This window comes from Cetorhinus maximus, chromosome 15 (assembly GCF_964194155.1).
Source record: "Cetorhinus maximus chromosome 15, sCetMax3.hap1.1, whole genome shotgun sequence".
NCBI classification, from domain to species: Eukaryota; Metazoa; Chordata; class Chondrichthyes; order Lamniformes; family Cetorhinidae; genus Cetorhinus; species Cetorhinus maximus.
Window position 1 is genome coordinate 63,149,997 of NC_135893.1, and position 13,090 is coordinate 63,163,086.

Genomic DNA, 13,090 nt, shown 5'->3' on the forward strand with positions numbered 1-13,090 from the left:
TAACCCTGATTTAGATTTTGTTACATTTCCCTTGCCCTGACTTTATCTATTACCTCACTATTCTCTATACTAGTTCTGTCTGTCCCTCCCAGTATTTTGTGCACGCTGGTATTCTTCTATAATATTTTTTCTTGGTTCCCACACTTCTGCTGAGTTAGTTTAAAGCCCTCCTGACATCACTAGCAAAATGCCCCACAAGGAGCTCGGTCCCAGCTCTGTTCAGGTGCAACGCGTTCGGCTTGTACAGGTGCCATCTCCCTCAGAACCAGTTCCAGTGTCCCAGCAATCTAAAGCCCTCCCTCCTGTGCCATATTTCCAGCCTTGTATTCATCTGCCTTATCCTCCTATTTCTGTACTCACTGGCACATGGCACTGGGAGCAATCTGGAGATTACTACACTAGAGATCTTGCCAGAAGAATGTCCTGCAGCCACTCTGTGACATCCTTGACCCTGGCACCAGGGAGGCAACATAGCATCCTGGAGTCACATCTACAGCCACAGAAACGCCTGTCTGTCCCTCTAACCAATGACCTATCACTATAGCTCTTCCCTTCTTCTCCACCCCCCCGCCCTCCTGTACAGCCAAGCCGCTCGTGGTGCCACAGACCTGGCTCTGACTGCACTCCTCTGAAGAACCAGCACCCTCACCAGTTTCCAAAACGGAAAACCGATTTGTGAACGGGAATCCTGCACCACCTGTCTTTGCATCCTTAATGTGTCTTAAATAATTACTTAATTATATTATTTACTTATTTATATTGCTTTTTTATATATTTCATTAACTTTACCACTAATTTGTATACTATATTAAACTTTAGAAATAGAATAGGCCTTAGCCACTCACTGGGTACTCACGAAACAGCTCACTCCTTTCCCTGTAGTAGAGCAAACCAATTCCCACAGGGTGGGAAAGCTAGAAAAATAAAATGAACACCTCCTTTTTCCCACCCTTCCAAAATCCCTTCACTGAACTCCAAGTCTGCATTCAGTTTCCTCAGCTGCACTCCATTTGCCCAGATGGGGGCATAGTGGTAATATCACTCGACTGGTAATCCAGAGGCCCAGGCTAATTCCACCACGGCAGCTGGTGGAATTTAAATTCATTTAATAATCTAGAATTGTAAAACTAATCTTCATAATGGTGACAATGAAATGATTATTGTGGAAGGAAGGAAATCTGCTGTCCTTACCTGGTCTAGCCTACTGTCCTCTGAAATGGCATGGCAAGCCACTCAGTTCAAGAGCAATTAGGAACAAATGCTGGCCCTGGCAGTCTCGCCCACATCCCATGAAAGAAAATAAAATATGATTCTATCGTTCTATAAATTGAGAGTTGGGCCAAAGGAGATACAGACCAATGACGGGGCTCTGTTATTTCTAAGAAGTTTCCTATAACATCGTATAGAAGACCACCATTCAGCCCATTGTGCCTATGCCGGCTCTTTGAAAGAGCTATTCATTTAGTCTCACTCCCTGGCCCTTTCCCCAGACATCTGCAAATTTTTCCCTTTCAAGTAAGTATATATCCAGTTCCCTTTAGGAAGTTACTGTTGACTAGAATATTCTGCGGCCTCAATTGCAATTTGTTTCTAGAAATTTGACTGCTGCTACAAGGAAAGCATTTCCTTTGTTAACTGTGCTTTGTGTTTCTGACCTACAGTCTGAATCCCAGGACCAGGTCTTCCTGCGTTGGACCACTGGGGAGACCGCCACCATGCATATCCTGGTGGTTCATGCCATGGTTATCCTCCTGACTCTTGGACCCCCTCAAGGTATAAACCTAACGTGGGGCTGGGGTGGGGTGAAGGTGCTTTCCTGTGAATTGCTTTTAACCTTCTGAGTTTGAGAAAATAGGAGGGAGGAGATGCTTGTGAAACTAATTATTACAGGTGTTGGCTGCATCTTAGTGGATGGCACTTGCACCTGAGTCTGAAGGTTGTGTGGTCACTCTATCCCTCAAGTATTCAAAATCCAGTCTTTCAGGGTAACTTAGGTTCAAGCCCATTTCAGCGACTTGAGCACAAAATACAGCCAGACACAGTGCAGCACTGAGGGAAAAGAAATGAATTATCTGTTCATTATCTCAGTGCTGTTTGTGGGAATTTGCTGTGTCCAAATTGACTGCCGCATTTTCTACATTACAGCAGTGACTGCACTTCAAAAGTAGTTTATTTTTAAAATTTGTGTGTCTTGGTTGCTTATTTGTGTGCATGCTTGGAAAGGAAAGTACTCCTTTTCAGAATATTTTTCCCCAAACACAATATATACTCTTGAAAGTGGAAGAAGTCTTTTGTTGAGCTAATGATATGAGGAGGAAGAAGTCAAATTTTATCCCCTTTCAATTTACTTTCCAAATTTGCTTAACATCCAGCCAGTTGCAGGGACTGCATGGTGAACTTGGTTATCATCTTGTTTCACATGTAAGCTAGACGAGATTCTCCTTTCCCTTTACCAATCGTAAACTGAAGTGATATCAGGAAGTCAGCCCCCATTAGTTCTAAAGAGATGTGAATCCGCAGTGCAAAATTACTCACAATTTGGCACAAATTGACAATCTCACGCAGACAACACAGGAATGGGTGGTGTGGAAAATGGGGAATGTCACTGGTGTAATGAGGATCCTCTGTGAGGTTGGTGTTGATTGTCGGAAAACAGAATGCTGACCTTAATGTGAGTTGACCCTGAGATTGGACGCAAGTGTGTCACCCATTGCCAAACAGCTCTCTCATTGTTGAATAGAAAGGTCCATGGGATGACCACTTCTGGCCTGGTGAAAGACAGTTTTGCACTGCAGTATTATTCCAATATAGTCTGGCCATTTGCTGGTGTATGTGATGCATTCATGTGATGCATTGCAGATGGGGGAATGTGATTTAGTGATTGACAGTTCCCATCGTGTTACATGTGCAATATGCTATACCCTCCAGGGCAAAGCAGTCTGCTCAATTGACAGTCCCACCTACCAGCTTAAAATGTTCCTTCCCTATACCACTGACATACCTGTGGCAGCAGTATGTACCATCCACAGCAACTCATCAAAGTTTCTTCGACAGCACTTCTCAAACCTGTGGCCTTCACCACTTAGAAGGCCGAAGGCAGCAGGTACAAGGGAATGCCGCCACCTTCAAGTTTCCCTCCAAGTCACACGCTGTCTTGACTTGGATGTACATCCATCATCACTAGGGCAAATTCTTGAAGCTTCCTGCCTAGCAGCACCATCTGAGCTCTTGAAGGCCCACAACTTACTTTGTCAAGTGGCAATTAGGAATGGGAAATAAATGCCAGCCTTGTCAGTGATGGCCCTGTTGCAAGAAATGAATTAATAAACAGTCCTCGCCAAGAGGATGTGGAATGAGCGCAAGAGCAAACCACAGTTACTCACTCATTATTTTCTGCTGTCTAGGTAGAGGTGGGTGTGTCTCATTGCTGTCGTTTCTACGGTGACGCTATTCCCTAAGGTGCTTTTTTGTGAGGAATGTTATGTAACCTGAAACCTGCATACCATTGAAAGCTCCCTCTGCTCCAATTACATGTTTCAGCTCCCTGCGCTTAACTTTTCAAGAGCCAAGCTTGATTATAATTTTCTTGGTAGACCTTCCTGAATGTTCCTGTGAGAACGGTACAATTATTAGCGTTTAATCACCTCCTGAATCATGGCTTGCAGGCGAGAGCGACTTCTACTATCTTCTTGACGTCTGGTTTCCCGAGAGAAAACCACTCCCTACAGCATTCCTGGTTGACACCTCGGAAGAAGCTCTACTTCTTCCTGACTGGCTGAAACTTCGAATGATTCGCTCGGAAGTGTCTCGATTGGTGGATGCTGGTAAGTAGATGTAGTTTTGTTACTGAAGCAGAAATACAGGGATTGGAAACTTGGCAGTATGTGCTCTATTCCAAAGTTGACACAATATCCTCCACACTTTACAATGAAATGGTCCTCCCACCTCCACCCCCCCACACCCCCCCTCCCCCTCCCAAACCCTGAGGTTTTGTGTCTTGTTGGGAGGCACACTGGGTAAGTCTCCTTTTGAGACTTGGGTTCAAGTTTAGCCCAGACTAAAGGAAGAAGAATCTCGGATCTCTGTTGTTTGATAGGACCAGACACAAAGAGGGTTGGTGCATCGTTATCACAGCTATTGGCAGATCCAAGCAAGCAGAGTATTCCATCATACTCCTGACTTGAGTATGATGTTCATCGACACTTGGCTTGTGACCCATAAGACTCTATGATAAGCTCCAGGAAAACAAAAAGCCTGGATGTTCCTGATGTAAAACGCATGCAAGCAGCTTTCAGACGTAAAATGGTGCTCGAATATTTCTATTGCTGTGGTTGGCTTATGCAGGCGCTGAGGGTAATGTCTGGAACAACAACAACTTGCATTTATATAGCATCTATAATGTAGTAAAATGTTCTGAGGTATTTCACGGGAATGTTATCAAACAAAAATTTATACTGAGCCGCATAAAGAAATTTTGGTGCAGGTGAGAGAGAGTTTTTTATGGACATCTTAAAGAAGGAGAGCGAGAAGTAGAGAGGTAGAAAGGTTTATGGAAGTAATTTCAGTTTAGGGCCCACCATGGAAATCGGGGTTGTGCAGGAGGCCAGAGTTGGAGGAGTGCACAGTTCTTGAAGGATTGTGCAGCTGGAAGAGGTTACAGAGATGGTGAGGGGCAAGGCCATGCAGTGATTTGAACATTGGGGATAAGACCAAGCTGATGTTGAGGATGATAAATGGGTCACAGTGATTTGCCAGGAAGTGATTCAGTTGAGTGGACTTGATTTTGCGTAACCACAAGAGTAAAGCTTGAACAGTTTATGAATGTCAGCACAATGTGAGGCTGAGCGTTTGTGTTAAATTCCCTGATTGACATTTTTTATTTAATATTTTTTCTTCAAAGAAAAGCTTTCTCGCTGGAGACTGGGTTGTTCCTCCTCAGGAAGGAGAAGTTAGAAGCGGCTACTCCCCAGTAACTTGCCCCATCCCCATTTTCCCAATGTGTGTGCCTACACTGCAGCTATTTGACTGTGGAAGGATCTACAACTGAATTCAATCCTGGCCCCCTCCAAGTACATATACTTTCCAGAAGAAGTCTTTGTATAAGAACAGGAACAGGCCATTCAGCCCTTTTGAATGGCAGGCCTGGCTGTTGAGTTTCATGGTATACTCCTCCTATTTCTTGTGTTCATGGCAAGTGCAGGGGCACTAAATCAAGTGTAGCACCCCAGTAGCTGCCAGTGCTGGGATTGGCTAGCTCATTATAAAGATAGCAGAGTGAATCTTGGATCTTCCTGGATTTTCTGGCCATTCGATACCAACTAACACACTCAGGTCCACTAAGGCCCTGAAGGACCTGTGATGTGTTTACAGTCAATCCCTTGCACTGAAATGATTCTTCTTCCCTCCCTTCTTTTAGAGTATTATCCTTTAATGTTGCACCAGTTTCTGTGCAGATATAGCTTTATAAAGCAACACCAGAATCTAGTCTTGATCATTAATCCCTGGGTCTGAGCATTATTGCAAATCAGCAAGATGGAACATGCTGACAGTAACTGATGTCCAATAAAAGTAAATAAAGCCACTCTCTGAAGTTGATTACTTGTATAATTAGGTGTCCTGGAGTGATTTCAAGCCTTGGCGATAAGTTGACAGTTCTAATAAACCACTTGAGGTTCATTCGTGGGGTTTATGGTGTCATCTGTACTCTGCGAATTAAATTACAGCCTTGTAATCCCTGCCAGGTGTTTTTTTTTAATTGTGAAACCTGGGCGATGGGTCTGAGCCCGTATTGCCAGACACCATCGACAGTGGAGTGAGCCGGAGAAAAGATGAGATAAATCAGGCAGTAGCCATATATTGTGACTCATTTGTATTTTAAAAGCTTTGGATTGTAGGAGTAGGAAGAAAAAACTTAAGGGAGATGTTTTTGCTGTGCTGAGGTAGAGAGAAAGGCTGAGTAACATCAGGAGGCATTCTGTATCCATTCTTCAATCATGTATCTTCCTGTTGTTTCCTGAAGTGGAAGCAATTTGCACTTGGCTCTGAATAGTATTTGCATTCTACAGCATGCAGGGCTTCTAACCCTCAACTCTCGTTCCCTTTTCTCTTGCAGCTCTCCAGGATCTGGAGCCTCAGCAGTTGATCCTGTTTGTCCAGTCCTTCGGAATCCCGGTCTCCAGCATGAGCAAACTCCTGCAGTACCTGGACCAGGCTGTGTCCCACGATCCCCAAACACTCGAACAGAATATCATGGACAAAAGTACGTATTTCAGTAACAAGGAGATGACAATGGCTATTGATAGGCATCCCCTTGTTATCAGTTAATTGCCCCTTCTGGAGGCACTGACATACTTGGAGGGTGGGGGCAGGGGGAGGAAGAGTTCCACAGATGATGTCACCCCTATGGCAGGTCATTCTTCATGGGTGAGCTTGGAGCACTTATTCAACTGTAGGAGGGAATCAGGATTAAGGAAAAAACTTGCATTGATATAGCACCTTTCACAAATTCAGGATGTCCAAAAATGCTTTACAGCCAATTAATTACTCTTGAAGTATAGTCACTTTTCTAATGTAATGAAACGCATCAGCCCATTTGTGTTCAGAAAGGTCCCCCAAACATCAATAAATAAAGACCAGAAAATCCGTTTAAATTATATCATCGGTTTAGGGATAAATGTTGGCTAGGGCAACATTCTTCTTCAAATCATGGGCATAGGATTGTTAAAACCCACCTGAGGGGGCAGATGGGGTTTCATCTGATCTTTAAACCCATCAGTACTATATTGCAAATGTTAGCCTGGATTGTGTGCGCAAGCCTCCAGAGTGAACTATGAAACCAGGACCTTCTGACTCGGAGACGGGAGCACTACTCACTGTACTATGATCTGATCTTGCCTCTCCACAGCTACAGAGGCATGTGTCCAGCATAGCTCACCTGATAAAGGTTGAGAGAAGTAATTCTGGCTGCTTTTGTTATTAATTCACCCCTCTCTCTCTCACCAGAGAGGCTGCAGACATTTGTGGTCCCTCAACTTGCTGAGATCAGGAGATTGCATTTCAAAAGGTGCTTGTTGTCGTGAGTTGGCTGCTGTTCACCCTACTTGTGCATGTATCAGGCCAAAATTAGCAGGGGACTGCATGGGCCCCTCAGTAATCCATCTTGGACCATCTGCTGTATCCAGCACAGTCATTGTGATTAAATTAGATGGTGTTACTGAATGGATAGTTGTAATAAGCAGACGACACAGGGGAGTGGATGATTGCAATGCTTCTAATTCAAAATAATGGATGGTAATTAAAAATGAAGGATGAATGATTCAGAAGTGGAAAATTACAAATTTATTGCGGTGTTCTTTATGACACTGGAACATGAATTATATTTTTTTAATTCCCGATTATTTAACATGCTATTATTTCTGGTCTTGCTGTGCTGGTTGTTTGCATCAGATACCCAAAGGCAATGCTCACTGCTTATCCAGCGTTAAGTGACTTGTGCTTCTTTTATTCATTTATGTATGTTCTAATTTTCAGACCGAGTTTCACACTGGTCTCCTACTTTCCAAGGGAACAAATTTCCCAGCAATAATTATTTTTTTTTGTTGTTGGCAGTAGACGTATGTTAGCCTGGTAATTTCAGAAAATTACAATTATGTTGTTTTTAAAAAAAGCAGACTTTTAAAAGCAAAATATTACTGATGCTGGAAATTCAAAATAAAAAAAACAGAAAATGCTGGAAATGCTCGGTGGGTCAGGCAGCAACTGTGGAGAAAGAAACAAAGCTAACGTTTCGCTACGCTGACCTTCATCAGAACGGCCATGGGCTTGGAACATTAACTCTGTTTCTCTCTTTCGACAGATGCTGTCAGACTTGCTGAGTATTTTTCCAACATTCTTTGTTTCTATTCCAGCCGTTTTTAAAATTTGTGTAATAGATTATGAAATTCAGATTTTGCAGCATAGGAGGCCACATGTTTCTAGTTTTTGAATTCTATTCTGCTTGTCCGTATCAGCAACAGTACCATCACTGGGACTTCAGTCTTAAAGGGGAAGGAGGGTAAAGGAAATGAGCACTGTGCTACATCATTGTCTCCTTATGAGGCCATTTGGCTCATCATACCTGTGCTGGCTCTTTAAAATATCTTTCCAGTTAGTTCCATCTGCCCACATTCTTGTAGCCTGTAAATGTTTCCTTTTCAAGTTTACGTCCATTGCCTTTTGAAACTTACTACTGACTCTGCTGTCACCACCCATTCAGGAAGTGCATTTCAGGTCATCATTAATCACTGCGCAATAAGACCTCACTGCTGGATTTTTTTGCCAATTACCTTCAATTTGTGCCAAGCTTCTTGATAGTTGTTATCCAGTGAGATACTGACCCTGACAGATCAGGAATTTAGCAGCAGTGCTGAGTTAGCTAATCTCATGGTGGCCTGGATGCTATGTTTGGCTTCATTGTCCCAGTTTAGGGAGGTGTAAATTGGTCAGCTTCCCAACTTTTTGTTGCTATTCAGCGACCTTTGGAAATATGCACTTGTGGACACTGGCCAAGAGGGAATCTGAAGCCCGTGGTGCCACTGGTGTCAGCTGTGGATCATTGGGTAGTGCTCTCACTTCTGCATCAAGAAGTTGTGGATCAAGTCCTATTACAGAGACTCAAGCGGATAATGTAGGCTGACACTCCAGTGCAGCACTGAGGGCATTCTGCACTATCAACAGTGCCATCTTTCAGCTGAGGCGTTAAACTGAGGGCCTAGCTGCACACTCGGGTGGATGTATAAGAACCCATGGCACTATTTTGATGAAGACCAGGGGATTTCCGTCCATTATTATTCTGGACAATATTTATCCCTCAACCAACATCACTAAAACAGATAATCAGGTCTTTAGTTCATTGCAGTTTGAGGGAGCTTGCTGTGTGCAGATTGGTTGTGGCATTTATCACAACAATAGTTACACTTCAAAAGTGCTGTACATTGCCCATAAAGTGCTTTGGGATGGCTTGAGGTTGTGGAAGGAACTGTAGAAATATAAGTCTGTCTTTTAGTCCAGAAATTAGTCAGTAGTTTGGAGAATGGAAAAGAAGGGAATTGTCAGGGTGTGGTGGATTGAAAGTCCAATCTTCAAGTAATATATGACAAACTTGAGAGATCAGTCAAAAACCTCTAAGTATCAATCATACCCAGGATACAATTCACCAGATATGATGGCTCATGTTAAACTGCTTGGCCAGCAGACATTTCTTACACTGATTGCATGGTTGTAAAGGCAAGTTCTAATTCTCCTGTCTTTCTCACTGTAGACTACATGGCTCACCTGGTGGAAGTTCAACATGAGAGAGGAGCGACTGGTGGACGCACCTTCCACACGCTGCTCACCGCGTCCCTGCCCCCAAACAGAGGTATTCCTTACAACTGAGTTCATCCGCGTTACATTCACACTCAATTCCCTGCTGATAGTTTCCATTAGAGGATTCCATCGTCACATTTGAAATCTCTCTCTTTGCTTTCATGCCTCTGCAATATTTGTAGCTCCAGAGATACCTTAATCCCACTTGTGATTGTCGTCTTCATCATTGTTAGCTGTTTCTCGATTTGAGGATGAGGTCTACTTAGGACTGCAAGTTTCTGCCATGGGTCTTCATGAGACTGAATAGGCCGATTCTCGAACCACAGATCTTTGAGCACATGGGGCAGAATGTCCAACGAGATAGTGGGATCCGAAGTGCAGGATTTGCTTCCTTTTCTTTCCGTCTTTGCTGCTGCTCTGCTTCATCATAAAGGCAATTGGACTCCAAGCTTGTTGGACAAGTTATCGCCATTTTTAATGATTGGTAGCAAGCACCTCTCAGTCATTAATGTCAAATGTTGCTGCGCTTCAAGCAGAAATTCAGAATGTCTTTGAAGCGTTTTCTTTGTCCTCCCTGGAACATTGGCCATTTGAGAATTGAGAAAACAGACCCTGGTGAAGGAGCTGCTTTTCAGCCATGCGGGCGCAGTGTCCAGTCCATCGCTGTAGATTTTACAGGAGGTTTGCCTGAATGCTTGTTGAGCTGGCTTCAAGAAGGACAATAGCTTTTGTTTGACTGTCCTCCCATTGAATCTGGAGGATGCGGTGCAATCATTGCTGGTGGAATTTCTCTAGCACTCTGATGTGTTGTTCATACACAGTCCTGGTCTCTCTGTGGTACAGGAGTGTGGTGATGACAAGCAATCTGTACAATGAGACTTTTGTTTACTTACGGAGGTCTTTGTTGTCAAACACCAACAACTCTCAAGGCTGTAGTTTGTAGAAAACTGAGTTGGCACAGCTGATCTGGGGCTGAATCTTCGGCTCAGCAAGTGGGGCAGGGCCCGCTCGCCGAGGCGTAAAATGACACGTGGTGGCGTCAGGCATGTGTCCTGATGTCACGGCGCGTCATTCAGACTTTTAGTTCGGCAGGCACGCAGCCGAGTCATCTGTGCGCCCACCAAACTGTCAAAGGCCTATTAAGGTCACTTAACTGTCAATTAAAAGTAATTAATGGAGCTGCCCATCGAACCTTAAGGTTGGCGGCAGGCAAAGAGCCCAGGTGGCCTTCGTATTTTTCATGGAACCTCATCCACGGGTGGGATGAGGTTTCATGAATGATTTTAAATTTTGACAAAAATTTTTATTGAAATTAATGCACATGTTCCAGCTCATGTGACAGTTTCACATGAGGGGACATGTCATAAAAATTTTCTCACCACTTTATTAAACTTTTTGGACTTAAAACTAACTTCCCTGAGGCACCTCTATGCCTCAGGGAGATTTCTGCGCTCTTTTGCGCGCATGCGTGGAAGAGCGCACTCCCCACTCAGACAACCCCCCAGAGCGCTTCCGGTTGCATGTCACAGTGGGCAGGCCTTAATTGACCCGCCCATGTAAAATAGCGGCACGGACTCGATTGGATCCGCTCCTGCCAGCCAATCCGACAGGCATAAAATTCTGCCCCTGGTGTTGGATCTCTTTGTCAGTGGTGGCCTTTTGAGAGGGGTAGATGCCAAGGTATGAGAAGTGTTTAACATATTCCAGAGTCTCTCCTTCAACATATATGGGAGGTGGAATATTTGGCTAACCAGGTGTGGGTTGGTATGAATTTTGTTTTGGCAAAATTTGAGGACAGGCTGAGTTTCTTTTATGCAGAATTGAAGCGACCGAGAGCGGCTTTCAAATCTGGTGCAGAGTGGGCAATGACACTGCAGCTATCTGCAAAATGTAGATCATGTACACCTATGGTGGTCAGTTTAATTTCGGAAAGGAGGCAACGGGTTAAAGAGCTTTCCATTTAGGTGATATTTAATACTCACACCAGAACGCAGTTGATCTTTGTGGTGAATAGCCACTGTCAAGTAGATTGTAAATAGTATGGAGCCTGTCATGCAGCCTTTCTTGACACCACACTAGAGTTAGTTATATCATCATGAAGCAGTTGCATGATTGTAATGAAGTTTCTTGGGCATCCAATTCTTTGGAGCACAATCCACAAAGCCTCGCGAATTACTGAGTCAAATGGTCTGGTCAGTTTGATGATTTTGTGATACTTACATCCTTGAAGTTTAATCTGATACATGGCTAGTAACCAGAGGCTGAATGGGGAGGACTGATTGTGGTGCGGATAGAGGATCAGTGGGCAGGGTTGGTTGTGATGTAGAGGGAGGATCAGTGGGCAGGGTTGGTTGTGATGTAGAGGGAGGATCAGTGGGCAGGGCTGGTTGTGGTGTGGAGGGAGGGTCAGTGGGCAGGGTTGGTTGTGATGTAGAGGGAGGATCAGTGGGCAGGGTTGGTTGTGGTGTGGAGGGAGGATCAGTGGGCAGGGTTGGTTGTGATGTAGAGGGAGGATCAGTGGGCAGGGTTGGTTGTGGTGTGGAGGGAGGGTCAGTGGGCAGGGTTGGTTGTGATGTAGAGGGAGGATCAGTGGGCAGGGTTGGTTGTGGTGTGGAGGGAGGATCAGTGGGCAGGGTTGGTTGTGATGTGGAGAGAGGATCAGTGGGCAGGGCTGGTTGTGGTGTGGAGGGAGGATCAGTGGGCAGGGCTGGTTGTGGTGTGGAGGGAGGATCAATGGGCAGGGTTGGGTGTGGAGAGGATCATCAGTGGGCAGGGCTGGTTGTGGTGTGGAGGGAGGATCAGTGGGCAGGGTTGGTTGTGGTGTGGAGGGAGGATCATTGGGCAGGGCTGGTTGTGGTGTGGAGAGAGGATCAGTGGGCAGGGTTGGTTGTGATGTGGAGAGAGGATCAGTGGGCAGGGCTGGTTGTGGTGTGGAGGGAGGATCATTGGGCAGGGCTGGTTGTGGTGTGGAGGGAGGATCAGTGGGCAGGGTTGGTTGTGGTGTGGAGGGAGGATCAGTGGGCAGGGCTGGTTGTGGTGTGGAGGGAGGATCAGTGGGCAGGGCTGGTTGTGGTGTGGAGGGAGGATCAGTGGACAGGGTTGGTTGTGGTGTGGAGAGGGGATCAGTGGGTAGTGCTGGTTGTGATGTAGAGGGAGGATCAGTGGGCAGGGTTGGTTGTGGGATGGATCAGTGAGCAGGGACTGGGAGGGAATGTGTGGGTCTCAGTGGGTAGTGACCAGGAGTGGAGGGGGGCAAGGTGGTGGACAGGAGATGGGTGCCAGGTTTTCATCAGAATGGCCTGAGCCCAGTGCGTGGCCCACCTATTGAGACCCCAGCTGCTATCAGCTAACTCAGCATTGTCTAGGCCTGATGTGGCAATGAGCCTGAAAAATACTGCAATGCTTTTACTAATTCAGTCACCAGGGGGAGCTCTTTCTAAAACATTCTCCTTAATTCGATGGGAAAGCTGCTCTTTTTGTTGGAAGTGATTTTGAAATGACTGTGGTTTATCATTAACAATTAAATTGTAGATTTCTTGTGCCTTCTCCCAGAAAATGCAGACCTGAGTAGACAGAGCTCAAGCCACACAGCCCCACAGTGCCCCATCCGGATTCGAAGACCAGCACAGATTCCTGTAGTTGGGGCAGATGAAGACTTGACTGGTCTGTTCCTTCAGGTACAGAATAAGAACATGTTTCCCTTCTGCATATCGTGTAATGGTATCGCCAAAACCTAACACTGTGA

General features: G+C 45.1%; 1 protein-coding gene across 3 annotated transcripts in view; it reads left to right on the plus strand.

Moving 5' to 3' along the window:
• ints1 (integrator complex subunit 1) overlaps positions 1-13,090 on the plus strand; it is a 104,965-nt gene that overhangs the window by 49,068 nt on the left and 42,807 nt on the right. For all 3 annotated transcript variants that reach the window (XM_078558560.1, XM_078558562.1, XM_078558561.1), the window contains exons 26-30: positions 1,662-1,773; positions 3,666-3,824; positions 6,113-6,259; positions 9,299-9,397; positions 12,898-13,022. In XM_078558560.1, coding sequence (XP_078414686.1) covers positions 1,662-1,773; positions 3,666-3,824; positions 6,113-6,259; positions 9,299-9,397; positions 12,898-13,022 — 642 coding nt within the window. The remainder of the gene's footprint in view (positions 1-1,661; positions 1,774-3,665; positions 3,825-6,112; positions 6,260-9,298; positions 9,398-12,897; positions 13,023-13,090) is intronic.